The 20,157-nt window shown below is 31.5% G+C and overlaps 1 protein-coding gene across 4 annotated transcripts in view; it reads left to right on the top strand.

Annotated features, from left to right (window-relative positions):
* LOC139523430 (uncharacterized) overlaps positions 1-19,671 on the top strand; it is a 34,498-nt gene extending 14,827 nt beyond the window's left edge. The window contains exons 1-10 of one of the 4 annotated variants that reach the window (XM_071317473.1): positions 8,661-8,785; positions 9,133-9,257; positions 10,139-10,310; positions 10,642-10,765; positions 12,536-12,772; positions 13,179-13,282; positions 15,070-15,178; positions 15,856-15,985; positions 18,183-18,323; positions 19,472-19,671. In XM_071317473.1, coding sequence (XP_071173574.1) covers positions 8,730-8,785; positions 9,133-9,257; positions 10,139-10,310; positions 10,642-10,765; positions 12,536-12,772; positions 13,179-13,282; positions 15,070-15,178; positions 15,856-15,985; positions 18,183-18,323; positions 19,472-19,599 — 1,326 coding nt within the window. In that variant the 5' untranslated portion in view covers positions 8,661-8,729 and the 3' untranslated portion in view covers positions 19,600-19,671. Of the gene's footprint in view, positions 1-8,660; positions 8,786-9,132; positions 9,258-10,138; positions 10,311-10,641; positions 10,766-12,535; positions 12,773-13,178; positions 13,283-15,069; positions 15,179-15,855; positions 15,986-18,182; positions 18,324-19,471 lie in introns of those variants that run through there. The other 3 variants (XM_071317475.1, XM_071317476.1, XM_071317477.1) reach the window with 3 other exon arrangements.
* The last annotated feature ends 486 nt before the right edge of the window (positions 19,672-20,157 follow it).

Genomic DNA, 20,157 nt, shown 5'->3' with positions numbered 1-20,157 from the left:
CTACATTGCTACTAAATTTTAAATCTCTAAATTATCATTCCATTCTATGAACTGCATATTCAAAAACATGTATTGTCAACAAATTCATAAAATAGCACGTATCATCATATTGTTTAACCCGTGTCCGTTCGACCGGCAATCCCCCGGCTAATATCTCCTACATGTGGAATTTAAGCTGGAACTTTTATATTTCGCAGTTTGTTTTACTTCTATAAAGAATGTATATATGATCCAATTTATTTTGTTAATAACTTTTCATAAATGACAGAATGTTGAACTTTGTGAAATTTTGCATACTGTTTGCAAGGTTTGTCCGACTTGCTGAGCAATCAACTCACACATTTACACCACGCAGAGTACACTATGCTAATGTATGTACCAAGTCAATAATATGGCGGCTGTTTATCATTCGTTTGATGTTTTTGAGCTTATGACTTCGTCATTTGATAAGGGACTTTTTCGTTTTGCATTTTTTCTTGGAGGTTTGTTCTTTTATTTTTTAGAATGTGTATTTTATCAGGATCATTATTTTCTCTCATAATTTTCACAACTATCAGAATGTTTAACCTTTTTTGACTGGTGCATCAAATGTTTCTTTTAAAAACAATTGTTTTTAAAATTATATTGTATCCGAACATGCATGAAATATTTGCCACTGAACGTTTTTACAACCATCAAACCGAGCAATAAAAAAATGTTAACTTCAAATCAAACTTTTGAAGTATTCTATTTCTGCATGGATGCGATGACACCACCATCACGGCCGACACTCGGCTAACCGAGAGATTGGTCGGTTAATCTATATTGAGTATTCGGCTATATGGGCGATTGGTCTGTTAATCGGGTTGGTTATACGTCTGTTAAGAGTAAAACGCTTAATTTAATGTTAAACTCGATTAAATATAGAGATTTTTTGGAGGAAAATTGGTAAAATAGGAGTTGGTAGTGAACGCCGAAGTTTTATCCCAATGGAAGTGAAATTAAGTGATGAGTCAGTATCATGTGATAAAAATGTAGTATTAGATAAATGGAAATGTGAATTTTCTAATATGTTAAATAGAAATAATCTTAATAATGTTGAATATATTCATAGTAATGAAAATGTGTATGATGATTATCTTGATAGCTTTATATCATATGAAGAAGTGTATAATGTACTGTTGTCTTCAAAAAATGGTAAATCGCCAGGCTGTGATGAAATTACGGTTGAACTTTTTAAGAATCAAACTGCATTGTTAGCTTTAACTCGAATTTTTAATATTTGCGTTGACTCTGGTAAGATACCTGCTTTATGGTCGAAAGGTATCATTACTCCGATTCCAAAGAGCTCTACTGCAGATCCAAGAGACCCTATGGCATACCGTGGAATAACTTTGGCTCCTGTATCTTATAAACTTTACTGTGGTGTATTAAACTCTCGTCTAACCGTTAAACTTGATGAACTTAATTTTCTTCATGATGAACAAAATGGTTTCAGAAAGGGACGAAATACTATAGACCATATTTCTACTTTGACTACTGTCATAGAAACACGTAAATTGCGTAAATTATCAACATTTGTAGCATTTATAGACTTTAAAAAAGCTTACGACTGGATAAACAGGGATTTGCTTTTTGGTAAATTGGAAAATTTAGGTATAAGTAGTAAAATGTTAAATGCTATTTTTCACTTTATAGAAATGTATCTTCATGTGTAAAAGTAAATGGTAATTTTACTGATTGGTTTGAGGTTAAATGTGGTTTGAAACAAGGGTGTATTCTGTCTCCAATTTTGTTTAACATTTTTATTAATGACCTTGTAGATGAAGTTAAAAAATTAGATACTGGAGTAAAAATTGATGATGAAAAAATTTGTGTACTACTTTATGCAGATGATCTTGTATTTATAACAGAAAATGAGAAAGATCTACAAAAAATGTTGGATACTTTAAATATATGGTGTTGTAAAAATGATTTAGTTGTAAATCTAGAGAAATCAAAAATTGTACATTTCAGAACTAAGTCTACACCAAAGACAAATTTTACTTTTGTACTTAATAATAATGATATGGAAATTGTTCCTAGTTATACTTATCTAGGTTTACTGTTGTCAGAATTTTTAGACTACAATTGTATGGCTAAGGCAGTAGCTAAATCTGCAAGTAGGTCTTTAGGTTTATTAATAGCTAAATGTAAAGCTAATGGCGGTTTTCAATTTGATACATTTACAAAACTTTTTGATACACTTGTTATGTCTGTCATTGAATACGGTGCCTCAATTTGGGGTCACCAGGATTTTTCTTGTATTAATGCTGTAAAAAATAGAGCAATGAGATTTTTTATGGGTGTGGGTAAATACACCCCTAACTTAGCCTTATATGGAGATATGGGTTGGATGCCCAGTATTATATCTCAGTGGACATGTATTTTTAGATTATGGTCGAGACTTACTAAAATGTCTCATTGTAGAGTTAATAAAAAGGTTTTCTTATGGGGCAATAAATGCTGTAATAGTAAATTTAGAAATTGGAATTATAGAGTCAATGTGAAATTTAAAGAAATGGATATGGAGTTTTTATGTAATACTGATCTTTCTATTGATAAAAATACAATTAAACAAATTGAAAAGGAAAATTTTTGTAGATATAAAGAGAAGTGGTACTCTGACTTAATGTACAATGAAAGAAGTAAATTGCGAACGTATAGAATGTTTAAGCAATGTTTTAATAAAGAAAAATATTTATGTATTAATATGCCTGGAAAATATAAGAGTGCATATGCTAAATTTAGATGTGGTGTTGCACCTCTGAGAATAGAAACTGGCCGATATGAAGGCATTATGGTTGACAATAGATTATGTTTTAATGAGCAATGTAAGAAAAATAACATTATTGAAGATGAGAAACATGTCTTAATTAACTGCCCAGTATATGCAGATTTACGAGCTATTTTATATAGACATGCTAGCTCTTTTAATTGTGATTTTGTTAATTTGTCTGATGATGATAAATTCAAATTTTTATTCACTGATGAAAATGTGTGTTACTTTTTAGCCAAAATCTGCTATGATGTATTATTAAAAAGAAAAGGTATTTTATATAATTGTAGATAATTATAATGTGTTTTGTAGAAATTTTATAGTCTCTCATAACTCTTTTTAGAGTGGCTCATGTTGTTTTAAATATTACTGTAATTTTATAAATGTATAAATGTATGTCAATTTTGAGGTGAGACTCTAATAAAGTATTTGTCTTGTCTTGTCTTGTCTGTTATAAGAACCAAATCAAAAAAAGAAAAGTGTCTGACAAAATGATATCTATCATAGAACATTTTGCACTTGTAAAAACATTTCTTAGTCTGCTCAGTTTTCAGTAAAACTAAAAGGCGTCGCGCAAGTATGTAGTATTTATGCTTATACGCATAGCAACTTTTTTTAATAAAAGGCGAAACAAACAAATTTAGATATCATTTAAAGGACTAAAAATAGTACTGTGGTTCTAAAAAATAAATTGACATTAGTAAATATTTCATAATTGTAAAATAACGTGAATGATACCATGTTTTAGTGAAAATTATGGGAATAAAGTCTGTTAATGAGTTGGACAATTGAAATTGTGTCAGTTAAGAGTTATTTAGCCACGACAATAATTTTGCTACCTTTATATTTTCCCCTTGAAAAATTTAAGAATGAGATGTCAATGAGTAAACAAAAATGACAATACGGTGCCACAGTATCCTAGAAAGAGCATTTTTATTTTGAATTTCTTTGCATTTTATTGAAGGGTGTGTCACTTCAATATAGCGTGATATGGATTGGCCTCTGGAATATGCATGAATTTTTTATTGAAGTTTTCAATCAGCCTTAATTTTTGTGTCTGTTCGAAGTAGCACGTTCTCAATTCCGACTGACAGTGTCTTTCTAATACAACACAGGGTACATATAACGTGTTCTCGTTCACATATGAACATGATATTTGTCACTGGACGTTTAACCCTAATTCGTCAGCATCATCCAATTGGTTCTTTTCTTCTATTACTTAATCATATGTTGTTTACAAATCACTCTAAAAAAGTAAACGGAAAGGAGCGAATGCAGCTACATTTGGTTATTTTAAGTTTCAATTTATTTTATTCCGTTTAGTTCCTTTCTCGTAAGTGCAGAGGAGAACTACAGTTGTCTGTGGTGGCCGGTGAAGTTCATTTTGCGTTTTCGCCTTTCATATTCTATAGGGCGAAAACGCGAAATCGCGAAAAGGTGAAATCGCGAAGTCGAAAACGCGAAAACGCGAAGTAGAAAATGAGAAATCGGTTTCGCGTTTTCGCCATATAGAATATGTAAGGCGAAAACGCTAAAGCGCTAAAACGCAAAATGGCATTAACCTGCCACCATAGTTGTCCGTGTGTAAACTTCTAAAATTTGTCACCAATATAAGTACATCGCAATCCGTTACTGTTTCAACAGCCATCAGTGTTTCATGTGTGTATTCTTAAACAAGTATTATTTTTCTCTCGTTTTTAGCAATGTATCGCTCTCTACTGTCCTTATACATTATTCTATATTCTGCGTTTCCATCCAGATTCTCGTCACGTATACCATGAGGGTCCGGATTGGGGGTATTGTTTATTTCTGTATTTTTTAAATTGTTATGTCATCTTTTTCTACATTTTTTTTTTATCTTAGGCAGCAACCATTTGATTTTCTGGGGAGGGGGGGGGGGGGGGGGGGGGGCTATGGTTTTTTTTGGAAAAAAAGTTTGTTTCCAGTTTTTGGAGAAAAAAAATAATTTGTTTTTGATTCTGAGAAAAAAAAATTGTTTGTTTCACCCTCAGCTGCCACTATATGTAATGTTAAAATTAAAAGAAAAAAATTGTTTTCGACTTGTCGCAGGCGAAAAAAAAAATTGGTCCAGAAAAAAAAACATAGCCCCCCCCCCCCCTCCCCCCCAGAAAATCAAATGGTTGCTGCCTTACTCATTATTCTTTCTCTATTTTTCATATTTTGTCATCCCAATATATTTTACTTACTGATGTTTAGTTACATTACCACGTTTATCTCTGATTACTATACTGGGGCCTGTTTATCAAAACTGTCCTAAGATCGGTCCTAAGAATTTCTTAGGACAGAAGTTAGGATAAAGTTAGGACCGACTTACGACACGTCTCAGCATGCACATCGAAACTATCTTAGGAATATCTTAGCTAGGACGTCCTAACTGATGATGTCCTAAGTATTAGCGGAAAAGAAAATACAAACCGAATATGAAGAAAAAAAATAATTATGATATCATATTTTATCAATAATTTTATTTCAAATATGGTTAATTAAAATCTAATAACTAATATGTAGTTTTAAATTAAAGGTAATAAATATTTTTTTTAAAATAATTGTACATTTAAACTGTATGAAACAAAACATGACACAAAAATAAAAAAGCAACAAACTAACTGTAAACAAGATATATAATACGTAAAAATCATAACATGTTTTTGAGTGAGTTGAATTCGAAGTGTTACATTTTCATTCTTTAACAGTTCAAATGCAAATCTCGTGCATTATTCATATCATTACGGAGAATTTCAACTATTTTTACTACTGCTTCGAAAATAAGACGCGTGAAAAGGAACAAAAGACGAAATTCGAATGTATCCTAAAGTTAGGACCATCCTAAGACCATCTTAAGACACCTAAATTGATATCCTAAAGTTAGGACAATTCCTAGGATTTTCCTAAGTTGCGACATGTTTGATAAACCCATTTAGGACTAAGATGTGTCCTAAGTTGGTCTTAGGACACGTCCTAATCCTAAGAGAGCTTCGATAAACAGGCCCCTGGTTACCAATGAAGTTGACAAATTTGTGTCATTCATGACAATTAAACAGAATCAACATGATATATGCGATCATTCTTGGATGAAATTAATATTACTTGAATATTACACTTTTTGAAATCATTTTTATCAATGTTGTTTCCGTATATGTTATGTTTCCTTGCTCATGTGTTGTTTTCGTATATTTTAGCCGCTCGTCTTGAGCCTACTCATTTGATCCGATAACACCCCATATAGCAATAAAATTATACTTTTATTGCCATTCATAACTCTTAACAGACCAATTAACAGACCGGGTTTTATACATCCGACCCATTAACAGACCCGGTTTTAAATAGAGATTGATTTATGTCACCAAAATACAGATTTTCGTGTAGATTTTTCACACAATGATATCAATATGGTTAAAAAACATAATGCCTTTCTTTTTTCGATGTTCAAAATATTGAATGCAAGTAAATTTAACCAATGGTCATTTTGTGTACATTTTATGTGTGTAAAATGTGTATAAATTTATTGATGAGTAATCCGCCTTTTCATTTTATAGATTGTACATCGAAGCTAGAAAAATAATAATTACACCACTGAATTCAGTACATTGAATTGTTTTGTTAGACATGAATATTTTTTATGATGAAAATATATTTAGAAAGTTATACAATGAAACATGCTGAACTTTCAATGATTTTCTCGATAACACCTGATTAACAGACTTTAGCCAACCCGATTAACAGACTTTAGCCAACCCGATTAACAGACCAACCGCCGATATAGCCGCATACTCAATATAGATTAACCGACCAATCTCTCGGTTAGCCGAGTGTCGGCCGTGGACAGGGGAAATGGAAATAAAATAATCACCATTCAGATCCCGACAATATTTGTTTCTATATCTCTGAGTAGGAATTACGTTATATTCTGTATAATTTAACGTCACACTTTTGCGGTCATCTTTGTAGCCATTTATTTCAAAAATTTCAAAAACAAGGATGGTGACATATGAGTTTCTATACGTGTATGGATTCAGTATGCAGTCCCGGATATTATGTTAGTTTTTTGTTTTTCTCCGTATAAAAGAACGTTAGCCATCCTTTGGAAAATCTAAAAAGGTAAGCCGAAAAAAAGGCATTTCCCCTACATACCTTTGTAAATTTGTCGCCAAAATTGACGTTTTCTTATGAAAATTACAAAGAAAACAAAAATGGTGACCCCCATTTTTTATTACATATTCTGATGTAACTCGATACAAAAACACGTGCATGTGTATTCCAAAAAGTTTGGAAATCGGGAGATATGCAATTCGGTATCGTGTTACCTTAAGACAGGTTGGAACCGTTAAAATGCATTGAAACTGGTTTGTCTAAAAATCATCATCGTCTTTAGATATGGCAATTATATAGATCGAAGCTGAAGTGAGATTTCCAGTTCCTAATGCACTGCAATTTACCAATTTCAACACTATATATGTAAGTATAAAATAAAATTAGGAAGTCGCTGAGAGCAAAACGAACCATCGTAAATGTAGCCTTGAAAATATTTTTACAGAGCAGAAGGAAATTTAAAGAACTTTTTTTTTCGATTCTTCACGGTGACTTACTATGGACCTAATCATGTCAGTTTCATGAAATATTAGTACATTTAAGATGGTCCGTTTTGGTCTTAGCAACTTGCTAATTTTATTTTCTCTCAGAATATTGGTCTTGCTCCATTTTTGATACTATACCAAAACATTGCTTTGATTAAGTGTTTTATAAAAATATGATGATATAATTTAAGAATGAAAGATTCTGTGTCTGTGTAAAACTCTCATGGTCTCGGATCTTTCCCGCATGAATAATTTCTTTCGTCTTCATTTAAGAATTGAATGCTTCTTTTTGTAAAGGGGTGTAAAAAGCGTTGACCCCAAGTACATTTTGGATGAAGCGCGGAAGCGCTTCTTTCTAAAAATGTGCGCACGGTCAACGCTTTAGAACCCTATGAAATTACAAACAGAAGCATTCAATACTTATAATTGCATTTTTTAGCTAGGTTAATGAAAAAGCGATTTCTATAAAGTTTTTAGTTAAATTACCTGTGCACTTTATTGTGGGACCTTATGTCATCATCAATGTTAAATTTCTTCTTCCACCTTTTTCATATTCATATATTTATTACATAGCATGCCAGTATTTAAATCTATGTATAATTGTTCAATAATTGTATTAATTTTGTAAAAGGAGACAGATTCTTGTTTCTCAATGAAGAATTGAATGCTTCTTTTTGCAACTTCATTGGGGTGTAAAAGCGTTGACCGAAGTACATTTTGTATGAAGCGCGAAAGAGTTCATTCTAAAAATGTGCGCACGGTCAACGCTTTTACAAAACTATCAGCAATAAAGTATTATAATGAAACATGCATTTAATGTAATTATTCCTTAATATTATTTCGTTTGTATAATATCGTTTAATGTTGATTTATCTGAATAAATATTGTTTAAACTAATTGTCAATTTCATTATGTTATGAATGTCAATTTCAGAAGGACGCGAGATTTTTGTTAGCCAACAAAGATAACGTAACATAATGAAACATACATGTAATGTAATTTTTCGCGCCTGATAATGCCAAGCTTTCTCTGCTACGAACGATATACTGCAAAAAGCAAAAAATACGATATTTTTAAGAAATGCGTTAAATTCAATTTTTGCTATACCTGTTCAAAATCTGAATAAAAATTTATAATAATAATATTTTAGTTTATTTTACAAGGCGCTTCTGTCAATTGTCTTTGCTTCTTTGACATCGTCAACCAATGGCGAAGCAATAGAACTATGACGTTGTCATCTTTCTCTGTCTTCTCTGTAGCGACGTTCCTTCACTACGCCATAGAAAGTCACAAAATATTTCCAGGATAGTTTCGTTGACTTTTAAGAAGACAAAGAAATGAATTCAGTGTTAATACCAGATATATATCGGCTTATGTCCGGTCCATATCACCGGTAAGTTAAGTATACCGATATTGACTCTCTACATCATTAAATTTGATAACCGAAGAATTAATTTTGGTTAAATATTTCTATTTTTTTTTATCTACGAGTTTTGATTCATTACATTTATCTTGAACTTTTTATACCTCTTTTCTCTAATTTTATTTATTTATTTCCAACCATATTCTCAATTCTTTCCTTTTTCTTCTCATATTTTCTCAATTTATATTGTTTGTCCCATATTTTGAATGTTTGCCTATCATTCTTTATGCTGTTAACCCCATCCATACAATCAATTACCGTGCAGTTTCAAACTTTTCTTTAAGTACAAAGTAAGATTAGAATTTTTCGAATTGCAGTATTGATAACTTTACAACATTGTGCGAAGAGCTAGAAGACCATATTGATCCAACAATAGATGAAGTACGTATGGAGAAGATGGTCAGCATCATGAAGAGATTGAGAGATTATAAAACAGATGAAGGTAAGTTTTTGTTACCAAAAGACTTCTACATATGTCAAAGAAGATGTTTTATATTGAAAAACACAAAATATTCAAGATTATTTTGGTAAGAAATCTTGTTTATACAATTATTTTCTTGAGAATTTTAACTTCCCTAATTTAGTATATATATATATATATATATATATATATCAGTCTAAAGATTTGCACAACGGTACTGATATAAGATGTTATAATACGAAAATGTTGTTATTAAATCGTGTTGACAAATATTTCGGCTCAACAAATGGCCTTCTTCTTAAATCGTGTTAACAAATATTTCGGCTCAACAAATGGCCTTCTTCTTCTTAAATCGTGTTGACAAATATTTCGGCTCAACAAATGGCCTTCTTCTTCTTTAAGAAGGCCATTTGTTGAGACAAATATTTCGGCTCAACACGATTTAAGAAGAAGAAGGCCATTTGTTGAGCCGAAATATTTGTCAACACGATTTAATAACAACATTTTCGTATTATAACATCTTATATCAGTACCGTTGTGCAAATCTTTAGACTGATATAATTTTTTCCTTATCTGCATAGTATCGCCTATTTTAGACGATCCGGTACATAGTAAATTTGCTGGTTGGTCTTTTTTATAGACTTTTATATATTATATATATTATATATATATTGTATCTGAGAACACGATTTTATTATTTGACTTAATTAAAAAATAGGTTGTTTATTTTCGGAGATAAGTACAATTCGATGTTTTTATGAAAAACTCAAAAGGCTTGCGAATTCTTCTGTCATTGACCAACATTTAAAAAACACCTTGTTACAAACAGGGTGATCTTTTATATGCTACTGAATATTTGTTTCTGAAATGATTAAGCAATGCACAATGTAATATCTTTTCAGTGTTTCCTAAGATGAACGAGTTATTTTACACGTTGACTGAGACAGTTTTCAGTGTTGTCGAGTCCCAGGAGAATTGGTCACTATCTGAATCCGCTAAGCCATCAGTTGCCAGGGTGATTCTTGACAAATTTCAGAAAATGATAGTAGGAGGCAGAATTCTGCCAAAAGAAACGTGAGTTCAAAGAATTTACCTTTCGGATAACATGCTATCTTAACAAATTCAGATTTTTCATTCTTTAAAAAATATTTTGGTTGTATTTTAGAAATTCGCTTCACCGAAAAACATTAAAAAATAAAAGTTAAAACAGAAATTCGGGAATTTTATTTTTGGATAATATTTTGTCGCTGCTTGAGAAATTAGAAATCCGTTTCGAAGAAATAACATGAAAAACATGCGGAAAACATAAAAGTTCGAGAGATTTATGTGGTAATTTAGAATATGATTTATCAATCAAACTAAATTTCACTTGTTTTCTAATACAATTCTGTTTTTTTTTTTTTAGATTAATGGAGAAAAAATGCCACAAGCGGTATAAACAAATAAGAGAATACAAAGAAGTACAAGATCTAAAGAAATTGATAGAGAACCACGAGAAAATTTACCAGGATCTTCAGGAACAACAAAAGGTAAAATATAAACATCAACAATTATTTTGATATTACAGTAAAACGGAACAGCAAAGCAACGAAACAGTAAAACAATCAATAAAAAAATCAAACAAACCGAAACAGCAAAACAACCAAAGCAGCGTTACAACAGAATAAACGGAACATATTTGAATTACCGAAAGACTTATCGTAGTGTTCTACAATAAATGTCGTTCCGTTATTTTGTTGTTTCATTGTTTTAAAATTGATTTCGTATTTTTTCCATTGTTCCATAGTTCTCAAGTTTAATGTAGTAACCGCAAGAAATGTTTTTGTTTTGTTTTGAAGATATTTGCAACAAATTTATTTATTTGATAGATATAGGAAGATGTGGTGTGAGTGCCAATGAGACAACTCTCCATACAAATAACAATTTAAAAAGTAAACCATTATAGGTTAAAGTACGGCCTTCAACACGGAGCCTTGGCTCACACCGAACAACAAGCTATAAAGGGCCCCAAAATTACTAGTGTAAAACCATTCAAACGGGAAAACCAACGGTCTAATCTATATAAACAAAACGAGAAACGAGAAACACGTATATATTACATAAACAAACGACAACTACTGTACATCAGATTCCTGACTTAGGACAGGTGCAAACATTTGCAGCGGGATTAAACGTTTTAATGGATCCAAACCTTCTCCCTTTTTCTGAAACAATAGCATAACATCACAACAAAGAAAAACATACGATAAACTATCAATTGGCAGACTTAACTCAATCAAAAAACGTATGATTAAACAATGAACGAATTAATTTGATCTGCGATATCTGAATACAAATGCACAGTTAATTAAATATAAGGGACAAACATTCATGACCAAAAAGCTAACAAACAAATTCAAACACAGGACATGACTGAGAAATATTTAACCAATCAATGTTCACTTTAGAAAAAAAACCGGTTTTTTTATAATCTTGAAGTTTATACAAATGTTGTAAGAATAAGTGAAAAATTGAAGATATTACAAATAATGAAAGCTGGTGTACAGACAAGATCCATATAAATAAAAAATAACAAAAAAGCATTATAAACAGTATCAACAGGTCGAATTAACAAGAAAATACGATTTGAGAGTACTCGCAGTTACTGACAGCTAGTTAAAAGCCAAAACCAATAAATAATAAAAAATCATGCATCAGAGACTAAAATCGACTAAAACACATCACAGGGATTTAGTATTTTAACGTCATTAATAGTCAAAGAAGAGATGACTTGTGCAATGCCAAAAATAAATGTATCGACAGGTAGTAGTATAGTGAAGAGCGACTTCTATAGAAATAAAAGTTAACGTGTCTGTGTCTCTATACATCTCGCCTCAAAAGATAATGAAATTTAGTTATGTTTTAATTTGCTAATGGCAATATCAATATTAGTGCCAATGTGAACTATATTCAGAGATCTTATTACAATATTGGTACGATAACCATTACTTATAAGTTTGTTTAAAGGTTCGATGAGTTTACAAGGATCACATAGTGATTTCCTCGCTTTAAGTACAATATTACCATAAAATTTAGGATGTGAAATACCATTTTTAATAAGCTTTCTACAGGTATAGCCAAATTTACTAATCAAATCTTTGTATCTATGAAAGAATTTAGTAAAAGTTTTAAGTAATTTATGGTATCGAAATCCCTGACACAACAATTTACCAGTGATGCATTGATTACGTTCGTTAAAATCTATGACATCAGAACACACACGGGCAAACCGAACGAGTAGTTTATATTTTTTTCTTCAGAAATGTTGGGTCATCAACGACAAGGTGACTTTTGTTACAGACCTACTTCAGCGTAAAAAAACCTTCTTCGCAGAATATGAAGACAAATTCTCGCCTAAAAATCATGAGCGGAGAAAGGATTTCATGGAGTTTCTTCAAGAAAAGTTAGAGAGAAAGATGGAGAAAGCTGCTGAGACTACGGGAAAGTACCAGACTTTGCTTTATGCTGAAAGTGTGGCCAAAGATAAAGTGAGACAGGTACACATATATAAATGATAATAAGAAATAAATAGTAATTACAACCCCTTGTTTAAAGGATTCTCTGGGGGAGGGGAGGGGAGGGGAGGGAAATAATATTCGTAGTTATTCCACAAGACTATCATACATGAATTCAAAATCAAAATATGAGAACCACATTTTCCGTTTACCAATACTGCGAACTCAGTTAAATTGGAAAGGAGAAAAATAGTTAGGAGCCTCTGGCCTTTGTAAGTCTGGTATGATTTGAAAAAAAAAATAGTTCATTTATAAATATGTTTTGGAGTTTAGTATGACGTTCATTTTCACTGAACTAGTACACATTTTTATTAAGGGGTCAGCTGTGACCCACCTATTTATTATTATTACATACTATACGAGTAATTTATAAATAATTTCTTTACAGTTGGAAAGTCAAATTTTAGATAGTCTAAAATACGGATTCAACGAAAAGATATTGAGTGGACTTGTTTTTCTGAAGCGAGTTTTGTCAACCGTTAACACTGAAAGGTAAGCTAATCTACCTCCAACTTGATCCTTAATTTCAGAGGATATCCTTTTTTCTATAAATCGGAAGCATATGACTAGTGGTATGGCATCATTCAAACATTATATATATATGTCGTGTACAAGTTGCGATTTTGTACAGGTTATAACATGTACAAAAATATTGTACATGTTATAACTTGTATAATGCAAAAATACAAGTTATAACATGTACAAAAGTACCTCGTACATGTTATAACCTGTACAAAATATTGCTTAAAAATGGTTTTAACTTGTACAAAATCGAAAAATAAGGATATGTTTCTATTATCGCAACAGATGTTATTAACCTCAATAATATTTTCATAACGTTTTTATTATTTCTTCATGTTAGTGTGTTTTGTCCTTGTTTGATACAGTTAATGTCCAGTGGTCGGTATTACGAAGCATTCCTAAGACTTGTCATAAGATATATCTTAGGACATGTCTTATGATCCTCTTATGACTATCTATGGACATATCTTTATTTGATGAATTATAATTGTGAGTGTCCACTTTGAGGGCAATAGTAAAATACTTTCATTCTAGCTCACACTAAAAGACATAAGACTGAGGATAGCCAGGACAGATGTGTATACAAATAAAATTGGGAATGGAAACGGGGTATGTGTCTAACGACAACAACCAGACCATGGAGCAGACGACATCCAAAGAACACAAATACATGCTTTCAAAGTAGAGGATATATATTTAAAACATCAAAATGACATCCGCCTCATGCAATGATCTTATAGTTTATATAAAAAAAATAATTATAAATTTACATAAGTCATGCTGAAGGCCAAAAATGTTGAAGAGTAGATCCAAAGATATTGATAATGAAGCGTGGTCCAATGAAAACTATTTCAGCTCTCTCTTGCTTTTACAGAGTAAGCATATAAGACATTGTTTTAGTCTTTGCATGCTTTAAAACGAGAGGGAGGAGTATTACCCAAAATTTTTAGTCATCGTTCTTAAAATTTTTGGAAGAATTTAGTTACTAGTATTTAATGTAATTGTCATTGAAGAAATGCAAGCTTTTAGCAAATAGTGTCACTTATTTAAACCATGATGGACTACATAAAAAATTAAAAATACAATTACATGAAAACACATTTTGCCAACATAAGTCATGAAACATATATTTCTGAAACTTTGTGATCATTGTCCTCTAAAGAAAAAGACACGTTCTGGCCTATTTATTGTTGTTCTTTATGCTTTGGTGAATTTAAATGTATATTTTACTTCATTAAGATTTACCTTAAATTTTGTACAAGTTAAAACCATTTTTAAGCAATATTTTGTACAGGTTATAACATGTATGAGGTACTTTTGTACATGTTATAACTTGTATTTTTGCATTATACAAGTTATAACATGTACAATATTTTTGTACATGTTATAACCTGTACAAAATCGCAACTTGTACACGACATATACATATATAAAAATATGTATGTAGAATTAAACTAAAATGATATATTTTTATAATTTTGTGAAGACAATTATTTTCTATGGCAAAAATTGTAAAGTGAAACCCGCCTTTTAATTATTTTTCCAACATTTGGTATCATAGTGAAAAAATAAAATTATTATAAACTAATTTCTCGTTTAAAAAATTGTGTTTTGACTTGTCACACATACCACGCCATTTTTTGTCTCTTAAAAGTTCAAATTCTTTATTATAAACTCTCAGACTCATTATATAGTCCTTCAAGAGGATATCAGCGAGGACATATTTTGAAATATAATTTGCATATTTGTTTACACAGGTCACATGACCTTATGCAGCACACCCAAAAGCTAGAAACTGAGAGCCAACATTTAGTTACCAACATCGTAAATACACTTAGTTCAAAATACAATAGTGTATCACCACAGGTAATTATTATTATTTATGAGTAAAGTTTGTATATGAAGACGTTAAACTAGAAATAAATTTCAAATGCGCGGAAATAAGCAAATCTAAAACGGATCTGCATGCATGTATGACAGTTAAATAAAAGCCCCCGCGATTAATTCGAAATATGGTCCTCATTTTATAAGAATATTGAAGTATTTGAACAATGAAGCGAACTTGAAAGATATTACATATATTATAAGATTTGTTGCAAATTAAGATTGTTTAAATTTAGAAATGATTATGAGGTGTTTAATAATACTTAGTCTAACAATGTGACTTCCTGAGTATCACAATACTATATATATATACGTATGTTATTTAAAAAACAAGTCCTATCGAAATGCAAAGGCTCGCATTGTATGCTCCACCTAGGGCCATTATATTTTTCCGTCTGTATGTCTGTTCGTTCATTCGTCCGTCTATCCCGCTTCAGTTAAAAAAAAATTGGTGAAGGTAGTTTTTCATGAAATTAAAGACCAATCAACCTGAAACTTAGTAAACATGCTTCCTATGATACGATCTTTCTCATTGTAATGCCAAATAAGAGTTTGACCCCAACTTAACGACAATGCATGGTACATGTATCTATATATTGTATAAAATATAGATTATAAAATGTTTTAATAAAGTTTGCTTATATATTTCTATTTACAAGGAATTTCATCTTCAACATAGATTTTCTGAGGAACTTCCAGACTGTGAATTCACTGGATACCATGAAAACCTTAGGCAAATCAAATTGAAAACATTAAAGAAAGGCGAGCAACAGGGCACCGGAAGTGATAGTAAGTGTCTTTAGAATAATATCTTCATAAAAAAAATGTAGGAAATGCATTTTATTCTTAACATTTTTAATTGATAGGGGAATGGAAATCATTTCATCAGAGAACGTCTGCCTTTTTTTTTTTCACTTTGTAATATTGCAGTATGTTTACAAGTTGTATTAATCATTAATTGTTTTGTTGCCTTTTTATTGTTAATAAAACTTTATAATAAAATTGAGAATGGAAATGGGGAATGTGTCAAAGAGACAACAACCCGACCATAGAAAAGACAACAGCAGAAGGTCACCAATAGGTCTTCAACGCAGCGAGAAATTCCCGCACCCGGAGGGGTTCTTCAGCTGGCCCCTAAACAAATATATATGTCGTGTACAAGTTGCGATTTTGTACAGGTTATAACATGTACAAAAATATTGTACATGTTATAACTTGTATAATGCAAAAATACAAGTTATAACATGTACAAAAGTACCTCATACATGTTATAACCTGTACAAAATATTGCTTAAAAATGGTTTTAACTTGTACAAAATCGAAAAATAAGGATATTTTTCTATTATCGCAACAGATGATATTGACCTCAACAACATTTTCATAACTTTTTTATTATTCCTTCATGTTAGTGTGTTTTTTTTCCTTTTTTGATACAGTTAATGTCCAGGGGTCGGTATTACGAAGCATTCCTAAGACCTGTCATAAGATATATCTTAGGACATGTCTTATGATCCTCTTATGACTATCTATGAACATATCTTTATTTGATGAATTATAATTGTGAGTGTCCACTTTGAAGGCAATAGTAAAATACTTTCATTCTAGTTGACACTAAAAGACATAAGAGGATAGCCAGAATAGATGTCTCTACAAATAAAATTGGGAATTGAAACGGGGTATGTGTCTAAAAGACAACAACCCGCCCATGGAGCAGACAACATCCAAATGGCCACAAATAAATGCTTTCAAAGTAGAGGATATATATTTAAAACATCAAAATGACATTTGCCTCATGCAATGATCTTATAGTTTATAAACAAAAATTGAGTTATAAATTTACATAAGTCATGCTGAAGGTCAAAAATGTTGAAGAGTAGATCCAAAGATATTGATGAGGGGGAGGACAGGGGTAAGGGAGACAGGGAGAAAGGGGGTAGGAGAAAGGAGAGGAAGGCTGGGAGAAAGGAGAAAAAGTTGGAGAAAGGAGAAAAAATAAAATATCTCTCCTTTTAAAAAATGATCTAATATTTCAAGAAAAAATATCTCAAAAGGAGATGTTTTATTCTAATGGGAGAAAGGAGAACGGAGGTAGGAGAAAGGAGAAGAGGGGTGGGAGAAGGGAGAAGGGTACCCCCCTGTCCTCCCCCTCATTGATAATGAAGCTTGGTCCGATGAAAACTAGTTCTTCTCTCTCTTGCTTTTACATGGTAAGCATATAAGACATTGTTTTAGTCTTTGCATGCTATAAAAATGAGAGGGAGGAGTATTTCCCAAAATTATTAGGAATCGTTCTTAAATTTTTTTGGAAGAATTATCTAATGTAATGGTCATTGAGGAATGCAAGCTTTTAGTAAATAGTTTCACACTTATTTAAGCCATGTTGGATATAAAACATACAATTACACGAAAACACATTTTGCCAACATAAGTCATGAAACATATATTTCTGAAACTTTTTGGTCATTGTCCTCTACAGAAAAAGAAATGTTCTGGCCTATTTATTGTTGTTCTTTATGCATGTTATGCATTGGAGAATTTAAATGTATATTTTACTTCATTAAGATTTATTTTAAATTTTGTACAAGTTAAAACTATTTTTAAGCAATATTTTGTACAGGTTATAACATGTATGAGGTACTTTTGTACATGTTATAACTTGTATTTTTGCATTATACAAGTTATAACATGTACAATATTTTTGTACATGTTATAACCTGTACAAAATCGCAACTTGTACACGACATATATACTAGTTCAGTGATAATGGACGTCATACTAAACTCCGTTTTTGTACTGTTACCTTTTATCATTTTTTATTATTATATTTTATTATAACTACCATTATCACATGAAAATAAGTGATTTTGTCAATGTTCATTCTGTCGAGAGAAAAAAAATTCTGTATATAAAAATATTTTAAATGTCGCAAAATAAATTGTTAATGTGAATACTAACTTAATATCTGTTTTTTTTTTTTAATAAACAGAAGCCAACAAAGACGGAGCAATTTTTACCCACTGCTTCACACGTCAGACATATCTTGATACACGTGACTTGAATAATACACATCCGGGCTTTAGTGCAGCATCTTTTGATACACACGCAGGCTGTAGTGCAGTACCAAAAGGTAACTGGTATACTAGATTTTATTCCGATTTTATGGAAGTACACCACTAATTAATGGCCCCATTGCTTTCTATGTTAAATTCCTCAATTTCGAGTGGTCACAGCTCTTTTATCTTAAGTTCAAATAAAGTGACAATCATTGCATGTCAAAGCAACACCTTCTGGTGTCCTGTACTGAAAAAATCAACATACCTTACATTGCATATAAGAAAGAACTGGTTCCCGGAACTTCGGATGTACCAAAACAGGTACTTCCGATCTGACAAAAAGGCAAAATGTACCCTCCTTTTTAAATTTCAAATTTATCAGTCAAAAATTGTTCTGCAATGATCACCAGTCATGCAGCTTTCATTTGATACCAAAATTAATAAAATATTCTAAATATATTGAAAGTTATGTCCATGCGTTGGAACTATTTTGTGTTAAATATGTACTACTTTCTGGTATGTGCTTTCTGGCCGGGCCTGAATAAGTGGTGTTACACCTTATAACTTATTATGATTCATAATCATCCAGTAGGAAAGAAACAAAAAATAATGACATCTATTTATAGATAATGATGTAGGGAATAAATCGAAATATCAGCAATCAACAAACCTTTTAAACTTTTTTATTTGACTGTTACTTATGACTCATTTAAGACGATACACACGTCTGCCGTGCAAAATTTCAATCCTTGTAGCTATGATGAGTTTATATAAAATAAAACTATAAAACAAAACAAGAATCAAAAAGGCAAAATAGGATTTCTAAGAAAAGTTAAAGGTATAAACCAAATTTTCAAGTTCATATATATTCTCAGTTTGCATTTCAAATTTTTAACACTGAGAGTTCATGTAAGGAATATCCCAAATAACCTTGTGCAGCAAATCTGTTTTTTCCGTCACACATGGAATAGAGCAGATTTTTATATGCCCCACCTATGATCATTATGTTTTTCAGTCTTTGTGTCCGTTCGTTCGTCCGTCCTTCTGTGCGTCTGTCACTCCGTCTGTATCGCGTCGGATTAAAGTTTTTGGTCAATGTAGTAATTGATGATAAAAAAATCCCTGCCAACCTACCCTTTTTTTCAAAGATGTAATAGGAAACACACATATTATTTTACTTGGCCTTATGCGTTATTTTTAATGTTGTTTTTTAATGTTGTAGGAATGATCGTTAAACAAAAGATTGCAACATCATCTTCTGATGTCTCATTTGGATGGTACAAAATGCAACCATGGCAACAAAAGAAATGGACCTTCTTTCTGAAGAACTCTAATACAACATTGTCATAATCTTGAACAATTATCCTTCATATTATAAAAGAATCTGTATCATTTTGAAAATAAAGAAATTATCTATATTTATTTTTTATTGTGATTTTTACGGTTTGTGTTTCGAATATTGTGTACGTTATGACTAACTAGGGCAATCGTCGTCTTTCCTCGACAGAAAAGTTTATGATTATCCTCGACAATAGTGAAAACATGAAAAAAATAACAACGACACCAATCTCCGAGGACAATTCAAAATGGAAAGTCTCTCATCGAATTTCTAGCTCAATAGTCCAAACACAGCAAACGAATGGTAAATAACCATCATATTCCTGACTTGGTACAGGCATTTTCTGATGTAGGCAAAGGTAGATGAATCCTGATTCTTTTTAGGATTGTCTCCCCCCCCCCCCCCCCCCCCCCCCCGAAAAAAATCTAGATCCGCCACTGCAATGCATACATGTAATGACTTGCCATAACTAAAATGAAGAGAGGCGGAGGATAACAAGGTTACATTCAAAACTCATAAGTCGAGAGAAACTTGTAGTGCAGTATCGATCAAAAGGTAACAACTGGTAT

This window comes from Mytilus edulis, chromosome 5, assembly GCF_963676685.1.
Source record: "Mytilus edulis chromosome 5, xbMytEdul2.2, whole genome shotgun sequence".
NCBI lineage: Eukaryota > Metazoa > Mollusca > Bivalvia > Mytilida > Mytilidae > Mytilus > Mytilus edulis.
This window is presented reverse-complemented; position numbering and strand designations above follow the sequence as displayed.